The sequence below is a fragment of the Chelonoidis abingdonii genome, chromosome 1 (assembly GCF_003597395.2).
Source record: "Chelonoidis abingdonii isolate Lonesome George chromosome 1, CheloAbing_2.0, whole genome shotgun sequence".
Classification (NCBI taxonomy): domain Eukaryota; kingdom Metazoa; phylum Chordata; order Testudines; family Testudinidae; genus Chelonoidis; species Chelonoidis abingdonii.
In genome coordinates, this window is record NC_133769.1 from 9,531,097 (window position 1) to 9,553,176 (window position 22,080).

The 22,080-nt window shown below is 48.8% G+C and overlaps 1 protein-coding gene across 2 annotated transcripts in view; it reads left to right on the forward strand.

The window, feature by feature from the left end:
* The window catches only part of SHANK3 (SH3 and multiple ankyrin repeat domains 3), a 229,464-nt gene that overhangs the window by 176,477 nt on the left and 30,907 nt on the right, over positions 1-22,080 (forward strand). For both annotated transcript variants that reach the window (XM_032795035.2, XM_032795036.2), the window contains one exon: positions 5,245-7,570. In XM_032795035.2, the coding sequence (XP_032650926.1) occupies positions 5,245-7,570 (2,326 nt within the window). The remainder of the gene's footprint in view (positions 1-5,244; positions 7,571-22,080) is intronic.

Sequence of the window (22,080 nt, forward strand, 5' to 3'; positions counted from 1 at the left end):
TTTTGTCTGGCTGGTTTGGTTTGCCTTAGAGGTGGAAAAACCCCAGTCTTGGGCTGTGACTGCCCTGTTTGAGCAATTGGTCCTGATTTGGCACTCTCAGCTGGGTCCCGCCAGAACCACATCGTCACACCTGGTGATTTGAAGGGACCCACAATTAGCACTGTTAGACCATCACAGCACACCTCGTAGCTAGAGCTGACTATTAGAATCACCAGCTCAAGACTCATGGGTGAAAACCTCAGTGTCAACATACAGCAAGTATCAGAGGGGTCACCGTGGTAGTCTGGATCTGTAAAAGCAAGAAAGAGTCGTGTGAGCACCTTATAGGCTAACAGACGAATTGGAGCATGAGCTTTTGTGGGTGAATACCCACTTCGTTGGATGCATGTCAATGCAGGTGATGCATGTGACTCTTTGTCACTTTTAACATTCAAAAGGTTTCTTGAGCCAAAGAACCAGAGGGGTTTACAGAAGAGCTCTGTATGCCTGGAAAGCAGAACAGAAGAAGAAGAAGAAATGTTAGAGACTGTTAAATTCCAGGCCATCTGCCCCAAGGTCATTTGTCCTAAGGCCAGTCCTGCAGGATGGACAGATGACATCTAAATGAAACCAAAGAGGACACTAGCTCTACTTCCTGAGGACATTCATGATTTCAGAGGGAGTTAAGCACCTAAATACCTTTACAAGTTTGGCCCTTAGGCACTGAGAGTTTAGGTCCCCTTGACTTGACTTAGGATACTAAGGCCCAGATCATCAGAGGTCATTAGGTGGCCTGCCACCTATGCAGCTAGGCCCCCAGGCTACGGGGAGAAACAGGCACCTAAGAAAGGGATCCTCAGAAGCCAGCAGGCTGCCTGGGGAGCCACCTAAGCTAGCCAGGAGTGAAATGCCAAGGAGAGTAGGCTTAGGCACCTAAGCAGCTGACTGATGCTCCTGACCGATGGACCAGAGAAGATACCTGCCTGTGCTCAGGTACCTCAACTGTGAACTCCCTCCTGGAGTCAGGCACCTGAGCCCAGATCAGCTGCTCGGGCAGCCCATGCCCTATCAGCCGAAACAGCCTCTTCCATCTCTGTCTCCCTCTCTCAAGCTCTCCCTGCCTTGCCCTGTGCCCCTAGCTGTCTGTGATGCAGGTTTGTGCATTGGTGGCCTGCATCCGGCCCTCTCCCTGCAGGATCTGACAGGTGCCTGTGGAGTTAAATGGAAGCTGAGTGCCAGGTTTGAAAATGTCAGTGGTGCCTAAATGGTGGATTTAGGCACCTAAAAAGGCAGAGAGGTGCCTAAATAGCTTTGAGGACCAGGGCCCATGTGCCTCAGTCACTTCTGAAAATGAGACTTAATGCCTTAGACCTTGCAACACTTAGCCAAGCAGGATCTAAATACCTTTAAAATCTGAGCCCTAGTATGTCTGTTGCTGAGGTGCTGAGCTGTAAAAGGAGGGTACTAATGCTTCCCTGCCTCAGACGGTGTTGGGGGGACAAATGCAGCACATCACATACGGCGCTCGGTTACTGCGGGGCAGGGGCCACATCCCTAAGGCAGAGAGGGGCCCAAGCGTTCTTGGCTCTTGCACCATCTAAGAAGGGAATGTGGCCGGTGGGAACTCAGCCAAGGCTTTCTGGTTGTAGCATCGGCTGAATTCTGTGAAGGAAGGAGTTGTGTGGTGGGTTTGGCGTATGTTAGCCAAGTCTGGATTCCAGAAAGACAGTCCCAGATGGCAGTGATATTCTCTGTGAAGCAAGTAGAAAGAAGATATTCCTTGCAATCCTGTGCTGGGTTCTGGAACAGAACAGAAACAGTCTGCATTGATAGAGCACGGTACAGTCTGCCATAGCTGAGTTAGGTACAGCGCTGCAGCTGCTCTGGCTGAAAAGAAAGATCCTGTGGCCTCCTCTGTGGCTTTGGTGTAGGACTGTAGAATGTCCTTCTGTCTTTGCTTTTCCTCGTCTGTGAGCAGTTTTGCCACCAATGGCCAGTTCTGCTGTCTTACCATTTCCTCTGTTACGGGTTCTGAGAACCGTGGTGCCCTGGTGGGGAAGGTGGAAGGAAGGGACGTGCTTCATTAATCCCAGTGTCCTACCTGATTCTCCATAGCTGGACCTCTCAATTATCTGTCTTTCTGGGTTCTTATCTGAGGGCCCAGGGCATAGCTTTCTTTTAGGATTACTCCAAGCTCCTGAAGTGTGACCCATCACCACTTGGCCACCAGGACAGAGCTCTGGTTTTGCCTAGGAGAAGCTGGGGATCTGTCTGTGCTAGTGGTTCTTGTATTGCCTGTGTCCATATTCAGAATAAAGATCAGATCATGTCTGGGACGGTCTCCATCCAGCAGTTCAGAGGCATTATCTACCTGGTGCTGAAGTCTAGGGGATTCCACCACCATGCTGGTTGGTCTGCCTGTTAGGAATACCACAGTTCGTTTTGTATCTTCCGTCCCAGAGCAGTTGGATGCATTTCCAGGACTAGTGTTCCTGGTGGGGCTTTTCCTGGGTTTGATGTCAGACTGGAATACTATGCCTACTCCTCCTCCAGATTCTCCTTTCCCCATTCCATACATTTTACTTCTGGGATTATAATGGAAGGAGTATCTTGGGGAGGAGGTGGGCCAGCCTGGGGCCTGTGGTATGGTCAAGCCACTCCCCTGGTATGCAGGCAAAGTCTACGTTTTTCTTTTGAGATCTGATTCTCTGGAGGTATCTGGAGATAGTCTTCCCCCTTTGGCCTTTTCTGGTCTCTTGAGGACTTGTCCACTTTGACCAAGGCTCATTACCCTGTCGGGCCTTTTATACCTTGCCCTAAGTGGCCCATCTGACATCAGCTTTCTTATGCCTTCCCTTGTAACGGAATTCCTACTACATTAGAGCTGCTGTATCGTAATCTGCCCTTACCTAGACTGGCAAAGGGATACAACTACTGCTTCTCGGAGAAACATGTCCTCTGCTTTGAGCTAGAGCGTGAGCCGTCTGAGTCAGATGAAAAGGGGGAATGGAAAAACCTGGCCCCAGTCCCAGACCAGTGTTCTCTGGCTTCAGTGACCACTGCCTTCTCGTCTCCTACACATGACTGTGAACAGCTTCAGACGTTGCTGGTTTGTCTGACAGAAGCACTTCAACTTGCATGTTAGACATCAGGGAAAGATCCCACAAAGACAGATGGAAGTTTCTATTCCCTATCAGAAATGGAGGCCTGGAACCAGCTGCGGATATTTGGAGCACGTGTTCCCATCATGCAACAAAAAGGCTACTAACTGGTGGTTCAGGATGCAGAAGGTGAGGGATCAGACTCAGGGACAAGATTGCACAGCTGTCAGTAAAAGTGTATGCTCAGCATGAAAGTTCTTGTTGTTGGCTTATTTGTTTTCTATCATAGATAATATAAACAAATGAAATAAAGTGAAACAATTTGGTTGGCGCATGTGTTTTGGCATCACAGTAGAAGTTGGCTGTGGAAGATCAGAAGGGGGGGAGGGGAGCATCACAGCAAACCAGCTCAAGGTTTGCAGAAGGCTGTGGGGACATGGACACCTGGGGCATCAGACTTGACATCATCAACAGAGTGCCCAGGGCCATGCGACAAGGAACGAGGTCAGATAAATAGATGGGGTGCAGTTCTGCAGGGCTTAGAAGGCAGCACGGTGGAGCTGTGTTGGAATGGTGATGGGGACAGAATGGAGAAAGTGTCTTGTCTCCCACTCTCCTTCCCGGTCCCTTTTCAGGGTCCTTCTAAGCCCTGGGCACTTTCTCTCTAGCATGGAAGCAACAGAAGAAGTTCCTGAGCAGTTTGAAGGGGATACATGTCATCCCTGGTACTTTTAGTAGCCTTGTGGTGAAGGCACTTGGCCAGGCACTCAGGAGAGCTGGGCTCAAGCCCCAGCTCCTCCGCCAAGTCCGAGGGGGCAAATCGCTGACTCCTGCTGGGCCTCTCTCCGCATCTCAGCCATGGAGTTAATGAGGCTTCTCTGCTCTATTTGAAAAATGAAATGAGACATCAGCAGAGGAGATGGAAATAAAATATAGAAGTGAGTGGGGGTTAAAAGGAATAGAAACAGGTGTTTAAAATACAAATGAAACAAAAATGAGCGGGCATGGGGTGAACACTCCTGGCGCTTGTCTGCACAGAGCATTAGTGCCTGGCAAGCTGCAGTATTAATCAGTAGCTCACTAGCCTTTGGGGTCACTGGAGCACAGTGAAGTGCCTGCCCAGCACCTCTCGCAGCTGCCTCAGAAAAGCAGACTGGATGTGTGGGTGCATTAAAGAACAGGATAAAAAATAATAGTGAAAGTAACTGACATGCCAGGCTGTGGCACGCCCTCATCTTCAGTGCTCGCTCGGATTAGTTACTCCTGTTGAGGAAGATCTAGCTGGGGCTGACAAGAGCCAGGAAGGCAAATGATGACTTGAGGTGGTAAGATGGGTTGGGGTAGGAGGGGCCAGATTCACAGGAGAGACCAGGAAGAGTCTAAACTGGTGTAACTCACATCTCCGTTCAGCCCCCTCAATGTCCACGTTACATCAGTTTATTCTCCCCCAGACTGCCTTTGCCACCCCAGGCTCTGATATCCTTCTACTGAGTGGTACCTTAGCCGGAAAACAGTCTCACGGAGTATTCCTGGAGGAAGTTACCCTAGTAACACTAGAGTAGTGGAGAGAGACATTTGTCTGTAGTTATGTACCTATTTACCAGCACAGAATTTAGATCCCTCAGAAACATTCCCCTGAGTTTCAATGTGTATAATTCACGCCCAGAAGGGGGAGGGAGAGAAGCAGGGTGTGTGTATGTGTGCGTGTGTGAGTTACATTGTAGCAGGCCACCCCTGGGTATAATGAGCCCTAAGTGAAGCCCCCGTGCACAATGGTAATTGGTGACTACATCCAAGAAGTCTGTGTCTAATTACAGCATCTCTGGATTTGGCCCCGGGATTATTTAGCCTGGCCAGGAAAGAGGTGGAAAGGCCTGACTGAGGGATTTACAATAAACTGATGAAGGACATAGTGAGAACCAGTCACTGCCTGCTCTGCACCCTGTCTTGTCATACCAGGGAGCAAGCTGCGGAATTAGTGGCTAGTCATGTAGCATGAATATGAGGAGAGTCGCTTCAAAACTAGAACTGCAGTGGAAGGTGGAATCCCTCCCTAGGGCACCAGACATCCAGCTTGCAGTGCCCAGGGAAAGACTGAATTCTCAGCAGGGCCCATCTCCCTTTGTTATGGGATTCTGACTTTGCTGTTCTTTTGGTTTCCTAGGTGAAGATGAGAAACTTGCTGCTTCTTTGATGGATGGGAAGTTTCCTCGGAGCACATCAATGCAAGACACTGTCAGGGAAGGGCACGGAATCCCACCCCCACCTCAGACAGCTCCGCCCCCTCCTCCGTCTCCATATTACTTTGACACAGGCCCTCCCCCATCCTTCTCCCCACCTCCACCTCCGGGAAGGGTTTATGATACCATAAGATCGAGCTTTAAGCCAAGCCTGGAGGCCAAACTCCATGGCCTCCCCCAGGTTATCAGTGCAACTGAGATGTATGACCAGGCAAGGACTTCTATCTCGTATCCTGAAAGGCAAAAGAGAGCTCGATCCATGATAATCCTGCAGGACTCCTCTCATCTTCCTGTGGAGCCAACAGAGATCCCTCGGCCTGGCCCTTCCGCCACGCCCCCGGAGAAGCTGAAAAGGAAAGGACGAGTGATTGATAACCCTTACGCCAACATGGGCCAGTTCAACGTCAGCCTCTTTGCTCCCACCAAGCCCCAGAGGAAGAAGAGCCCTTTAGTGAAGCAGCTGCAAGTAGAGGATGCTCAGGAAAGAGCAGCTTTATCCATCACAGGAGGCTTTACGCGGGAGCCCTCTCCCACCCGCCGGAGCCATCGCATGAGTGGCATAGAGTATCAGCACCATGCTGGCATCGCTCAGGTCGACCCCTCGAGCATCCCCTTTGCCACTGCCATCGCTGGAGTCATGAAGGACAGAGAGCGTCGTCTTGATGAGAGGCGGAAATCCACTGTCTTCCTCTCGGTTGGGGCCATTGAAGGGAGCCCTCCCAGCATTGACATGCCATCACTACAGCAGTCCAGGTCTATTGATGAGCGGTTGCTAGGAAGCCGAGATGTGCTGCTGCCTTCACCTGTCTCAGCTTTAAAGCCATTAATTAGCAGCTCATCCTCAACATTCATCCACCCCCTAACAGGAAAGCCCCTAGATCCAAACTCACCACTGGCGCTTGCGCTGGCCGCAAGGGAGCGGGCCCTGTCCACTCAAGTCCCGTCCAGGTCGCCCACCCCAATCCACAGCCCAGATTCAGACCGAGCAGTATCCCTGTTTGTGGACGTCCAAACCAAAGAACCAGAAAAGGGGGAGCTAGAGAGCCTAGTGTCACCTGCATATTCGCCTGGAGCCAAAGGGGCAGCAGGAGCAGCTCTTGGGACTTTGGCCCCTACAAAAAGCCACTGGGGAACTCCAACAACACTGAGAAAAGAGACTGAGACAAGAGCAGAAACACCTGTGAAAGAAGAGAAAAAACATCAAGACAAGAAATCTATGATCATTAGTATTATGGACACATCACAGCAGAAGACAGCCGGCCTCATCATGGTCCATGCAACAAGTAATGGCCAAGAGGAAATAGGACTTGAGATGAAAGAGGAGAAACCAGATGTTCCTGAAGCAAGCATGGAGCCGGAAGAGCTGCCCAAAGCGGAGACTGAGCCCAGCCCTGTGGGAAAGTCTCCGGTTAGCCCAGCATCTGACAAGACACTTGGTCAAGGAAGTTCAGAGGAGGAAGTGGAGCCCTACACAGTTACCCTCCCACCAGCTCAGCTGTCTTCAAGTGATGAAGAGACCAGGGAGGAACTGGCCAAGATTGGGCTGGTGCCTCCACCAGATGAGTTTGCAAATGGGGTACTAGTCACCACCCCTGGCACACCAATCAGCCAACTGGCTAAGCCTAGCACGCCATCCATACCAGCGGCAGCAGTAGCACCTTCTACCACTGGTGGAACACCCTCAGGGAAGCCCTCTGATGCCCCCGTAGCCCCAGAGTCTGCTGCAGACTCAGGAGTAGAAGAGGTGGACACCAGAAGTTCAAGTGACCATCACCTGGAGACCACAAGCACCATCTCTACAGTCTCCAGTATGTCTACATTGTCCTCTGAAAGCGGGGAGCCTACTGACACATACACTTCCTTTGCGGATGGACAAACTTTTATACTCGAGAAGCCACCAGTGCCTCCAAAGCCAAAACTCAAGTCCCAGCTCAGCAAGGGGCCAGTTACTTTCAGGGACCCACTTTTGAAGCAGTCTTCGGACAGTGAGCTCATCTCCCAGCAACATGCGGCTACTCTGGCTTCAGCCAGTGTTGGTCGGCCACGCTACCTCTTTCAGAGAAGATCCAAGCTATGGGGGGACCCCATGGAGAGCAGGCCAGTCCACGGGGCTGAGGATGACAAACCAACTGTGATCAGTGAGCTAAGTTCCCGGTTACAACAGCTGAATAAGGATACACGATCACTGGGGGAGGAACCTACCGGGCCCCCTTTAGATCCTGGGAAGAAGTCACCTGTGGTCGCAGCACGGTAAGACTTACGCTGGTCAGGGGAGGGGATTGGTGCAGAGTTTAGGCACTCCAGGAAGATAGGGAAACTCATCAGCAATGGTGGCTTTTAAATATGCTGCATAATCACAAGATGCATTTTGAGGAACATTTCAGAGGTGTCAGAATTCCTCAGTTGCATGGAGGAGAGAAAAGCTGAGACAGACGTCCTAGAAATTGTCATGTTTGGTTTTGGGGCGTCTCCTTAATCCTGCCCACAAACACGGACCTTTCTCACTGTCTCCTTTCCTCTTCAAGTTGCCTTTCTGTTGTTTCATGTTGCTTCTCTCTATGTCTTGATTCTGTTGTTAAATTGCTGTATTTGGTTGTGGGTTCCTCTTCTAAGTGTTTTCTCCTGAACGGTTAACAATTATTTGCATTTCTCTAGTGCCTTTTGTCCCAAAGGATCCCAAATGCTCTTAGACTAAGTATATAGGAACTGTATAACCCATCAGTGAAAACAAGCCCCTCTGAGGTGGGATGGGGCAGCCTTTGAACAGGCCACAGGAGCATTACACACTACCTCTATAACATGAAATGCAAATTAATCCCATATCCAACTGAAACTGCAGAGGGAATTTAGGCTGGCTGAAAGTTGGCAGAAAAAGGCCATGTGAGTGGTCAGAGCCTCAGTTTTACATCACATCTGTCAACATTCCACCATCAATAACACGGGTCTCCCTAGCACCATGACGCAGTCACCCACGCTCCTCCCTGCAGCACAGCCCCACCTGTCACCACTTTGGGGCTTTGAGACTGTCGCTCACCCAGAGGGCAGAACACCCCCACTGCAGCATCCACACCACTGCCCACATGACCCTCGGTTTTTCTCTTCAGGTCTCTCATTCAAGTACAGACCTGGCCAGACATTGTGTAACTTGTGAGCTCTGATAAGATTGCAGCCCCAGAAGATAGGGATAAGAAGCCCATAGAAGCTTCTTTCTCAGTCCCAGCTATATTAGATTCCTTCACCCTCGCGATGCCCAGGGTCACCAGCTCCCACCCACACTTCAGTGACCTCCATACTCCCTAAGTGATGTCAACCTCTCCCCCTTCCTCACAGGCCTCAAGGGACTCCAGTCCCAGTCTGCCCCTGCCCATGCAGTTTCCCCAGAGACTCCCAGGGACACAAACCTCCCACCACCCAGCCTCTTCTCTCAAGGGCCCTTAGCAGTGTCAGCCTCCCCATTCCCTGAGTTCTGCCGACTGCCCACACACCCTTCCTGGCCTGCAAGTGTCCCTGGCTGCCCATTGCCTCCCTCCCATGGGCCGAAGCCTGGATTTCTAGCTCACACTTGGATTGTGCTGGCAGAGCTGTAGAGGGAAGGCCACGTCGGCCTCTCTCTTTCCAGCAGTTTAAATATCTCAGGATGCTATGCTGAGGGCTTTAACCATGACCAGAGCTTCCTCTCCTCCCTTCCACTTCCCCACCTTGGGTTCCAAGAGACACCAGCCTTCCTCAGTCTTTCACAGCCTGAGAAACAACAGCTTTCCCAGCCCCACATGCCCCTCGGATATACCAACTCCAGATAAACACCCCGCAACCTCCACTGCTCCCTGAGGGACAGCCTCTCTCCATCCCCCACATTCCCTGAAAAACGCCATCCCCTTTCTGCCAGACGGACCCTCGCCCATCACATTCCTCCTCTGTCTCACAAAGGCACTGAGATACCAGCTCACCCTCTGTTGCCCACGGGCCTTAAATGGCTGCAGCCTGCCTCTCCACTGTACCTGCCACCAGAGACACCAGTTCCCCCCGGCCCCAGCTCTGTCCATCTCCACGTATTCTAGGACACCAGACTCTTCTGTCCATCATGCTTCAAGAGATGCTGACTTCCCACTGCCTCCCATGCTCCCTGACAGACATCCTCCCAGATCCCAGCCCTTTTCCCAGAGAGTCCCCTCATTGTGCTCCATGAAATCAGTTCCTGCACTGCACTCTTCTGTTTCCCACGGCCCCTCAAAGTCCTGTGCCCTGCCGGAGAGCAGCCAGCACCCCACCCTCCCCCACACTGTCACAGGGGGATGCTGCTCATTCCCAGGCGTTTAGCGTCTTTTGCTGGTCTTGTAGAGTTAAATGTGTCTCATTCACTTTTTATGAAAGTTGTGGCCTTTCCTCTCTGAAATTGGGTGCACTTGGTGGGTGTCCAAGAACTGGAAATATTTCCCAGGAAGTCAGCTGTAAATAGGCTATTCTAGAGTGATATGAGGTGCTCTCTTCCATTGTGCTAATTCCCTCTCTTTTATTCAACTCCTGTCAGTTCAGAAATGAATGTAGAGAATAATTTACAAATATACAAATGGAGCCCACTTCCGCACACTTTCCAGTCCCTGTGCTTGATTCTAAGAGAGAAATTACCACCTGAAGCTTCCACAGCACACTGCCCTTAAATCCCTCCAGTGCTGTGTTGAAGGGCAGGAGAACCAGGACCAGCTAAATCTGCTGCTGCCACCACCAGTGATGGCCCCTGAATGCTCCTGATTGCTGAAGAATAGTGAGGTCCCACCTGCCAGAGATGACCTTAAATCCACAGTTGCTGCTACTGCTGTCAGAAACAGCATTTGGACCCTGCAGTTCTGCATAAGGGGTGAAGATGCTGCTGCCAAAGCCTCTCCTGCAGCTGCTGGTGCTGTCATCCTTGAGCTCGTCCTCACTTCAGGAAGACAATGAGGGCCCTTTGCCAGGGGCCAAACTGAAGCCATGTCTCCAGCAGTTGCCCAGGAATCTCCCTGTGATTTGAGAAAGACAGTGCACTTGCTGCTCCCAGAAGCTGTCTCAGCACAGCTGCTGCTATTGCCAGAGATTCTCCTTAGACGAGAGCCCGGGGGAGCTGGAAGAATGGCTGAGTAAGCGGACCTGGTAGTGCACAGTTTTGTTTGTTCCTGATCCTATTAATTTCTGACTATACAACAAGCAGGCCCTGGTACATTTCTCTTCCAGAGGTTTATAGGTTTTGGTCAGGGAGCTCCAGGGATGAAAGACAGAAACTAGGTTCTCTGACTGTGTCTCCTTGCAAGACAGTCTCCCCCAGGAGGATGTTTGACGAGAGTCACTGAAAAAGAGGTCAAGACACTGATGATGAAGAGAACACAAAATATCAGAATTAAGGCAATCAGTAGTGAGAACATTCCTTCTCTCCTCCCTGTTCTTAGGCCAGTGCTGAATAGGGTGAGGAAGGCTGTGCTTGGCCTGTACATCACATGCTCTATGCACAGATGAAGATTTTGGACAACAGTGGCAAAACGGCAGCGCTTCCCCATCCCCAGAGGCAGCACACAGCCTGCAGTACAGTGCTCAGAACAGCACCATAGAGCCTGGCAGGGGATCCTACCAGAGCAGTGTGGCAGCTTCCAGTCATGGAGTCTCACTGGCATGTGTTGCACCCAGACTTTGCTCAATCCTCAACCACATTGGCAATTGCAAGGAGCCCATGGAGCCTAACAAGCACAGTATAAAGTTCGAGGCAGCCACCTTCATCTTTAATGTGGATGTGGCCCTTGGAGATGGCAGGTCCCAACATCCAGTGTTCTGAGCAGCAGGGAAACATGCCAGTACCATGAAATAGCTATGAGGTAAGCTAACTTCTGAGTTACCTTGTGATCGCTCCTAAGGCAACATGAGCTGTCATATGGTAGCTCCCCTGGAGTGCCAGCCGTACATTGGCTCATAGAAGGCTTATGAAGAGCTTGCAATTGAAGGACGCTCTCTGGACACTACAGTGGAATCACTGTGTGACATGCATTATCACAAGACAACTCCGAAGTTGACTCCTGATCCCTGCGTTCCTTGATCATTGAGCAGTAGGCCTAGTAAGTCATAGCGAGCTGTGAAAAGGCAGCTGGAGACCTGAATCCTTGCACCAGAAGCTGAAAGCATAGCCCTACAGGGCGAACCTCACCTGTTACATGTACAACATTAAAACATATGTTTAAAATGGCATTCTCGTTTAATGTCCTTGTGTCACGTGACTCTGGCCATGGCCATCCAGTCTCATCAGGGTTGGGCCATTTCTCATTGGGTGTAGTGAACCTGGACCTAAACAGCCCACCTCTGCTGATTAGCTGTGCTGTGACAGTGGTCATCTGGACCTCAAGGCGTATCTGTGAACAAGTGTTCAACTCAAGCCAGGATTGTTCAGTAGTGTCGACACAGTTTCAATTTTAAGTGCCAGCTAATTCAGTGTAGAACCCAGGTTAAAGGGTTCTCTGCACAGGTTTTTGGTTCTTATGTCTAAGCAACAACAGAACATGCCAGATGTATCATTTGAAGCAAATTTTTAGATGCAAAACTGAGTTTTTCAGGTGCTGTTCTGGAAACCCACAACTGCTTTGTATTTCTACAGATCTGAAAGAGAGAGAGAAGAAAAATAAGCCCTTTAGGCATTTAGCTCCTAGGGTAAAGCTACCTCTTTCTATATAAACTCATCAGTTAATTCTGTTTCAGTCAAATGGTGTAACATTTCTGGTGTAAGCTTTCCGCCACTGCACTTACAACCCCCTGTTTCCTTGTAGGCTTTTTGTCTCCTCATTGTGTCTAAGCTTATGCACAAAAAAGAACTGAAGTTTCATTCCACAGCCTGGGCAGATTCCTATGGAGAGCTGATTCAGAGGCTCAGGTTTGGTGTTTGTCAAGTCAAAGATGAATTAGATCCTTTTTTTTCAGGCCCTTTCCTAATGAGGATCCCCTGGTGTGTAGGTACAAATGGCACAACTCTGGTTTGGAGAGAACGTGGCCTTTTCAGGTCAGGGTCTGAATCCAGTGCAGGAGTACGGACAGGAGTTTCAGAATTAGGTGAAGTGAGAAACTAAACTCCCCCCTAGCCCCTCAGGAAGATGGTCCCCCTAGACTGGGAATAGGGTCCAATGGTGAAGTAGAACAAAGAATGCCACTATTAGATGAACAAATCTGTCTTCCCCTCCCTCCCCAAGAAAAGGTGGCCCCTCTGCCTCCTGGCAGGGCATGTGGGTTTAAGGAGTATGGGAAAAGCCTGTGATCAATTGAGCTAGAAACTGAGCCTCTGTCCAGAGCTGGATTATGTTGGTGGAGCAGGATGCTGTACTTCACGGGTAGGCAACCTATGGCACGCATGCCGAAGGCGGCACACGAGCTCATTTTCAGTGGCACTCAGATCTGGGGGCCTCTGCATTTTAATATAATTTTAAGTGAAGCTTCTTAAACATTTTAAAAACCTTATTTACTTTACATACAACAATAGTTTAGTTATATATTATAGACATAGATAGAGACCTTCTAAAAACGTTAAAATGTATTACAGGCACACAAAACCTTAAATCTGCGTGAATAAATGAAGACTCGGCACACCACTTCTGAAAGTTTGCCAACCCCTGTTGTACTGTGAGTGTTAGTGCTGAAGAACTTCCCACCCATTCAGTCATGCTCTCTTCTTCTCACACAGGGCTGGATCCTGCACCATTGAAAATGGGGCAAAATTCCTTGAATTCAGTGGAAGCAGAATGGTTCCCATATTCTCTTAGAGGCCATCCTTCACTTCAGGAGACCCCCAATGTTTGGCAATGTGGAGAGGCCCCTATTACCACGACATTTCAATTAGACACCTGCGGCTGGCCCGTGCCAGCTGACACGGGATAAGGGGCTGTTTAATTGCTGTGTAGCTGTTCTGGCTCCGGCTGCACCCTGAGGTCTGGGACCCTCCCACCTCGCGGGGTCTTAGAGTCTGGCTTCCAGCCCGAGTCCACCAGGACAGGACAGCCGTGGGTGTCTAATTGCAATGTAGACATACCCTCTGTGATCTGAAACTCAGTGTGGCCCAGCCCTCCCCTGCCTGGTGTGTGTCAGAGGACTAATGCCTTGCTCGTGAGCAAACCCAAAGGGTGGGAAGTTGACCAGAGATCAAGCGCTAGAGTGTTAAGGAAACCATCACTAGGTAAGAGTGTTGAAACTCGTCTTACCCGCAAACTTGCTGGGTGCTGATATGTTGTTTTCCATTGGTCCCTAAACTATGCCATCGTCCAAAGGTGTTTTCAGTTAGGCGGATGCTGTGGTGTTCCTGAAACCAGTCCCTCTCTGTCTCAGTCATTGAGATTTGCCTTCTAGGCTTGGCAGTGCAGACAACAATAGAACATGATAGCATATGCCCTGTAGGGACACAGCTGTGGAGACGGGGTATCTGGAGAGCGCAAGCCATGTTTCTAGGTTAGTCGATGAAGAACTAGTGATTTGTGTGGTAGTCTCCCCTCAAAGAAATTAGCCCTTTGATCCTGAGCAGACACACTAATCTGAAACCAATCAAAGACTTCCTTCCCTGGAAGAATGGGAAATGTTGATGTGCATTGCCTACAAGGAGACAGGGGCATTGTGGGTAATAAGTCTCAGCATGTGTTCATATCACAGCAAGCACAGCTGGCTTCACCTCATCTGATCACTAACGTACTAATCACAGCTCATGCACCCATTACTCTGACGAGTGAGTAGAAGAGCAAACCTTGACTTCAGCTCGTTTATGCCCATGGGGTTATCACATAGGAATGAGTCTCTCAAATGTGTTACCTACACAGCAGTAAGAAACTTACCCATGCCCCTGACAGATTATTTCACTGTCAAAGTGGCCAGAAAAATCAGAATTAAACCTTACAAGGCTTCCTTCCCTCTTGATTTCAGCACTGAGAGCGTCGTGAAATGAAGTTTTGTTTCATACAAATTATTGCCTAGGTAGAGGGGAATAGAGTCTCTGCTCCAGGGAGAGGGCTGTTCCTGCCAACTTTACGACTGGAAATGAAGGTCACAAAAAGGAAGCTAAAGGAATGCAGGACTTTCCCGCTTCTTGATCAGCCTCCAAAGAGCCACATTTCAGCTGTAAGGCTACTGTCAGTGAACAGGTTGCCAAGCAGAAGATAGAAGCAGTCAACGTAGAAGGCTCCCTGCAAGCCAGCTTAGAGTGGCTCTGTAGGAGTCCCTCCATGTTCACTCAAACTCTTATGTGTAGGTATATTAAGAGATTGGCTTGAAGAGTCCCAGAGGTTGCATACATGGGGAATAGAAAAAAGCCCTTCTCCCATCAGGAGAAGCCGGGCCTTCTAGAGGAGGGTTGAAGTCTACTGTGGAAGAACCATGAGCAGTGAAGTGCTTAAGGATTAGACCCGAATTCCCTTCTCACCAGCAAGGGCAGAGCTGAGGCACACGGATGGGGCAGTAAGCAATGTTGTGGTAACATTCATGGTTATCCTGGATGTTGTGTTTATAAGTCTCCTATTCCTAATGCAGATTTGCTGTTGTCCATGATTTCGATTGAAATACAGTTTTTGGTTCCTATTTCTCTCTGTTTCACCACTCCGCAGATTGTGACGAAGAGACACAGCAGTGTCAGGAGTCAGAAGGACTTTCACTTGACTTACGGGGGTTCTGCAGTCATGTCATGGTGTTTGAAATTGCCCAAGAAAAGCTAGGGAAGCCGTTTCATGCCCAGTCCTTCTTACATTAAAAGAATGGGAGGGACATTTTTCAAAAAGAGCTTGGAAGTCCTCTTGCTCTTCTACTTCATTCTAGCAAGCACAGCAAAGTTGTTACTGTGACATCCAGCTGGGACGGCACTCTTTTTAGAAACCCCTAAAACTCACAGATGTTCACTAGGGGAATGGCCACAGTACTTCGTAAGCCAGACAGATGTGTTTGTGGGGCTCGCTCTGTGCATTGATTTTGAGTTGCTCTGCAGCTTAATAAGGATCTTGGGTAGCCTCCACATATGGAAGCCTCACTTGATCCTGGCTTTTGTGTACTGTACTGAGTGCTAGCCAGTACATTTCACTTGCTGTCTTTCATTTGGCAGAAGACAGTTATGTCTGAAATGATGTTACTGATTAAATTGCTTGTTTCTCTCTCTCCCTCTGGAATCTGATGCAGGCAGGAGAGTTATATGTTCAATACAATGTTCTTGTGAACTTTGTTCCATTATCAGTGCAACCTCTTTCCTTGTAGAAACTTTTAATTAATCCAAGGCTAAGCCCCTCTGTTCATAGCACCAATACCAGCTTGAAATATTGACTAAAGCCTCTGATACAGTGAGAAAAACTTCAGGAAACGAGGTTTCTGAAAATGGGAGAGAGGAAGAGCTTCGATTAGGGAGAGAGATATACGGTGAGCTGTGTTCTCAACTGAGTTCCTGTCCTCTTAGATCCACTAGGGAGCCACTTGACTTTGGAATATACAAAGGGAATGGTTAGGAGTTCCTCTTAGAAGTTAGACAGAAGTAGGATTCCACTGGGATGAGAGCGGACAACTCTCTTGAGCTTTTCGTGTCACTCAGTCTGGCCCAGCTATTTTCTGGAAACCAGATGTCGAGCTCAATCTAATTTTCTGAAGAGAAATTCTTGGCGTCCCCGGGTGAGCAGGAAAAATCTACAATTTATTGCAGGCTCTCAGGTAGGGATTAAATCAAACTTCCACATCCAGGGAACCTGGGGTTGCAGTAGCTCTCTCTCAAGTGCACATGAACTGTCTATTGGCCATGAGTTCTAGTTACTGTTCTCACAACTGTCAAAAATCGAACCACTAAAGCAAATTTCTGGTTCAGTCAGATAAAATGTTAAATTGTATTTACTGCTCTCATTCTCTTGTTCTTTCTGTCGAGCATTCTCTCCCATGCACATGTTCTTTCTCCCTTTCTTATTCTCCCCTCCCCCCATCTCTCTCTATTCCCCAAACTCCCCTTCCCCCCCATTCCCCACTCCCTGTCTTTAGGAATACCACTGTCAGATTGTCTCCGGCTTGGGCTGTTGAATTCATGTGATTATGAATGTCCCATTTTCTCTAGTAAATGCAGGAATGTGAACTCAGTGAATACTGAACTGGCTCCCCGAATCCATTTGGTTCCAATCACCTGGATCCCCTTTAACATCTCCCCGAGAACCACACTCAGCCCCCTCTGGTCTGCTGCGTCACAGTAAATGTCAAACCCCGTCAGAGCATCCAAGCCTCACTCGTGCCACTTGCAGACCTCAAACACTTTCTGTTCTGCATTGTCTTTGGAGATGAGGGGCTGAGACTATTGTACATACACCAAACCAGAGAGAGCTGATGCACAGCCCTGGGGGATGCACCAAACCATTTGATGTCAGGCTTATGCCTGATATCCGGCAGTGAAAGAGCTGTGAGGGAGTCACCAAACCCTGCAGTGCTAATCAATTATAAGTGTGGTACTTAGAGAATTGCTTTTCTACCATAGACTTCAGTACATTTCTGTGAGATGGGGAGAAGGCCCCACTTCAGTAGAGCAAGGACTGTCCACATATTTGCTCCTCAATACAGCTGCACCCGCCCTCCCACTATGCTGAGTTCGTCATTCTCCTCAGCATCTTCCGCCAGCGGAGAGCTCTGCAATGGGAGGGAAGCGTGAGGAGCCAGCCCTTTGGCCCAGCATGGGTTTCTGGGAGTCACAGTAGTTCTGGAATGTTTTGGGATGAAGTCTGTTCATTCTCTGTGTTGTTACTGCGCCCCGGACTGATGCTAACATTCTCTCTCATTGCCTCTCTTCCTGCTCTCACATCTGCATGTCCGCGCTGCTCTGTCTAGAACCGCCTCAGGCCTCAGGAGGGTGGGCGAGTTGTGTAAGTGAGCATGCTCTCATCTCATAGCAAACCCATGTTGTCCTCCCCGTGCTGCTGTGTGTCACGTGCCAGTCACTCTCCCTTCTTGTCCCACAACCCTTGGGATGTGGGAGTGGAGGGAGTGGAGCTTGCTGTGAACCGTGAACTTCAACCCTCTCCTTACCCTCTTGTGCCCCAGTAGCATGTCTGTGTCCCTGTGCTGTGATATTATGTGCCGCTGATTTCTAGGAGGAAACTGAGGAAATTCCCATCTGGCTTCGACATGGTTCAAACTATGGCTTGAGAGAGCCCTCCCGCTCGAAATCACTGCTCCCAGGGGGCAGCCAGCAGAGGATGCATGGGGTGGGGGGCAATTTCAAGTCACTCTGCAAGTTTTCAATCAAGTATTCACATTTGTAAGGTTTTTGGAAAAGGCAGAGGCTGAATTAGCTGGCAGTTCCTCCACAGCCAGCATTTGCTCCTCCTGCACCTTTCCTAACAGCTCCCTGAGAGCTGACCACATTCCCTTTGTCAGAACTGGAAGAGCTCCGCCCCAAATGTCTTTTCCTTTGAGTACAAGTTTTCCTACCCTAGGATGTCTTTAGCTCACTGCCTGGGCCCTGGAGCAGACTGTCGGGTGAGAGGTGGTTGTGAGATGGGGAAAGTAGCATTTTATCCTATTTCAGCTCCTGAAATGAAATAACATTTCTAGGTGTGGGACAAAATGGCAGACAGAGAAGGGGCTATCCAGGCTGGGCAGCAGGAGGATGCTGTCCTCTCTGCCAGGTGGCTGAGCAGTGACAGGTCAACTGAGGTGGTCGTGTCAGGTTCTTGTCTTGATTCTAACAGAACAAATGTGAAGCCCTGTTCCATGCAGACACTGGTCACTGATGATGTCTGTACTAGGGTCTGCATGGAGCAGTCACGGAGGAATCTCAGCTCGAAGACCCTGTCTGAGCCCAGCACAGACCCTGGTGGTGACCAGTACCAGTTGAGGACATTGACAAGCGAATGGCTGATCAGTTTAATGTAGCTAGCTGTCAGAAACAGACAATAGGGCCCTAAGCAAGGAGGTTCATTTTTAAACAATACCATTTTCACTGCAGAGTGACAGGAAGAAAATCCCAAGCATGAGCTGAATGTGACGTGCCAGAAGGTGACCTGGGGCCAGGAGTAGGGGAGGAAAGCTTTGAATTGTGACGTGCTCCAGAGTCCAGAGGGCCAACCCGGTGAATTTCCCCAGAGTGCATGCCTCACTGTGTTCCAATTGTGTAGCTGCTGTGTCTGTCTACCCCTCTGTCTCTCACCAGTAGCATAAATCAGAGTCCAGCTCACTACCTGTGTGCTGCCTCCATGTGTGAAGGCAGCTCCAGGACACAAGCGAAGTTCTGTGCAGACTCATGTTGTTTTTTTACTTGTCTCATTTTCTGCTGATTGCTGAAATTCCAAGGCTGCGTCCCCATCCCAGGGCCCAGCCATGCTGGGCCAGAACCCCAGGACACCCAATGCAACACCTAAGGAATCTCCCAGTCCCATCCCTTCCAACCAGACACACAACTCACCTCCACAGGACCAGAGATGCTCCAGTCCCACGGTCTCTGATGCACAGGAATTCTTAACAGAGATGTAGGAAATGCAGAAGCCCATCTGCCTCTGGGCTGCCTACAAAGCAATTTTAAAGCCCTCCAACCCTCAAGTGTACCAGGAGACCCTGGCTGATAAGTGTGTGCGCCTCAGTTTATGCAGAACGAATCTTGTTCAGTGTGTCCATGGCCAGCGAGGGAGGGGCCTCCTCAGGTCAGAGTTCACTCCGCATGTCCCTGTTTTCATGCATTCAGTCCTGTTGACTCTGTGACTGATGTTACACAGTGTCTGAGTGTTTAGGGCATTGTCATGTGGGCTCAGGAAAAACTGGGCTCCAGCATCCAGATGTGGAGCCAAACATTTCTCAAAATTCCCAACTGAGGCAGGCACCCTGGACCTCCCACATCCTGATGCTACAGAGAGAGAGGAGGGGTCTGAACATAGCTGTTGCTTAGACCCTTCACTTCCACACACCTGATACTCCCAGAACATTGCCAGCCTGCTGGCAGCACCAAAGACCTTAGAAAGCATCAAAGTGATCAGCTTTGCTTGGAGTGGATGGAGCTGGTGTCATCCCCGACCAACTGAGTGTGGATGTCAGATGATGTCTGAACAGGAGGTTCAGACAGTGCTTTGATCTCGATCTCTCTCTCTCACACACACACACAACATGACTGAACGTGTCAGCTGTTGTTTCCACTACACAGCCCTGTTTGTTTATGTGAGACTTTTTTGGGTGTTGTTTCTTCTGAGCTCAGCATCCCCATCTGACTGTGAGCATAAGCTTCAAGCAGTGCTGTGTGTCAGCCCCATCCAGTTGTTCATGAGCTTGGAACAATATTTTGTCTCTGCCCCACAGCCCCATCTATTGCTCATGATCTGCAGACAGTGCTTAGGCACAACTCCAAGAGGGTGAAACCTTTGGCTGATTCTTGTCATGGTGCCATATCACATCCAAGTATACATGAGCTTCATACAAAGCTTAGTCTCCATCCTACTGCCTCATCCTTCTTAACATGACCATGATTTCTGTGCTACCCAACTCTATGGGAAGAGCTCCTTAATAATAATCCTAGTTTCTTCTTTGAGTGTCCTCTGCATATTCTCACTTTGTGGATATATGTTGACTGGTGTCACTGAACGGTGCAGCCTTCTACTAGTAATGCCTATTAGAGTGCTCATCTCCCCTTCCCAACTCCCCTCCTTCCCCCCCAGCTTTGAGCACATTCTGAGAGTGGAGCTATAAGAGAGGGTGTAGCAGTGGTCACCTCAGTTTCTTCGAGTCACTGGCCATACGTGGATGTGAACCTTCTTGGGAGTCAATATCCTTATCAAGGTGTCTTATTTTTTCAATTGTTAGATAGTTAGGTGTAAATAGACTGCTCTACATCTTCTTTAAGCATGAGGATGGCTAACTGTCTAGCCAGTTTCATTTGTAGGACAAGAGTTCACTCTTCACCAAGAATCCACCTGATGAGCATTGCAGACTGATAATGCCCTATTAAGGAGGACCATAATGGTCCTGAACATGCACTGAGAGCACCGTTTGTTGTCTCTGATGCATCTTCAACATTGATAGCTGCAGTGATAGCTATCTGAAGACAAGCATGGCTATGCTCGTCCGCTTTTCCCTACCTAACAAGGTCAAGGAGTGAAGAACTTCTGCTTGAAAGGGATAGACTTTTTAGCTCTAAAATGGATGGAGGATTGGAGAAAATGAAAGAAACAAGATCAACAGCTAGCTCGCTGGGTCTCTTGTAACCTTTCAAGAGAAGAATTCTTACAGCTGCCTTCAGATATCGAAGGCAATGTTATCCACCTTATTCTTCATCTTCATATTTCAACAAAGGCAGACAACACTACCAACAGCAACAGCAATCCTCTGCTTCTCAGCAGCAATATAAAGGACGTCCCTTTAAGTCCAAGATGAAACAAAAGAATTCATCCTCCACTTCTTCTTTCCTTACAGTTAAACTTCAGGTTTGACATGAAGATGGAGAGCCACAAACCCAGCCTTAATTCTCTTCCCCTAACCGTTGGAGAATGTTTATGCCATTTGGGCACTATAGTTTTGGACACTATGAAACACAGTTGTATGATCCAGTTTGAGAATCTCCCTCCAAACCAATCTGCCCTGTCAGGATCCCTCTTACAACTCAGTGCTAAGAACAAAAATCAACGCTGCACTAAGGGAGAAAGTAATAGAAGAGGTTCCAGTAAATCTGAGAAATCGGGGTTTCTACTCCTGCTATTTCCTAATTCCTAAGAAAGATGGAGGTCTTTGTCCAGTCCTGGATCTGAAGAAGCTAAACCGATAGATCCAAAGGTTTCACATCAGAAAGTTAACTGTAGGATCCATTATCCTTTCCTTGTCCTATTTAGATTGGTTTGCTGCTCTCTATCTCAAAGTATCTTACTTTCATATTTTGATGAGCCCGTCACATGGGAAGTACCTTAATTTTGCCATAGGTCATTTCTAAGATGGCTGTCACACCTTTGACCTTTCTACTGTATCCCAAGCCTTTACGAAGTGTCTATCTGTACTGGCAACTTTTCTGAGAAGATGGGATTTTTATTTTATCATATTTCAGTGATTGGCTCCTAAAAGCAGCTGCCAAAGATGAAATGAAGGGAGTCACTCAATTCACATACTCTCCATTAGAAAGGTTGAGATTTTTGATAAACGAAAAGAAATCTCTATTGACATTTCTCACAAAATATCCTTTTCATAGGAGCACTTGACTCTAGAATGGCGAGAGCTTACCTTCCAAAGGAGAAATTCCTGAAGATGAAATCTACCATTCAGTCTCTACTTTAAAGTCCTTCTCAGAATGTAAAGTTCTTCCTCTCCCTACTGGGTCTCATGGCACCACCACATATGTTACCCCTTACGTAAGACTAAGAATGAGACCCTCCCCTTCAGCACTGATTGGCAAGAAACTTCAGACCTGCAGTACAGGATATGAATCGAATACTTAACATTCCAACAAGCTTCCAGAAAGCTCTTTTGTGGTGGATGAACCAGAAACACGTACGGCGGGGGCATGAATGTCAACCTTCCCTCTCCTTTCATGATAATTACAACCGATGCCTCAAAAACAGGATGGGGTGAACACCTCATGTGACGATGCGGTTCTGGCAGGACCCATCTGAGAATGCCAATTCAGGATCAATTGCTCAAACAGGGCAGTTACAGCCGCAGGCTGGGGTTTCTCCACCTCTAAAGCAAACCAAACCAGCCAGACAAAAATGACTTTGGTTTCACCCCACTGGCTAACCACAAGTCACACAAGCAATTTCCTTAGACACTCCAGTCTCCCAGTATCACCACCAGTCCCACTCGTCCTG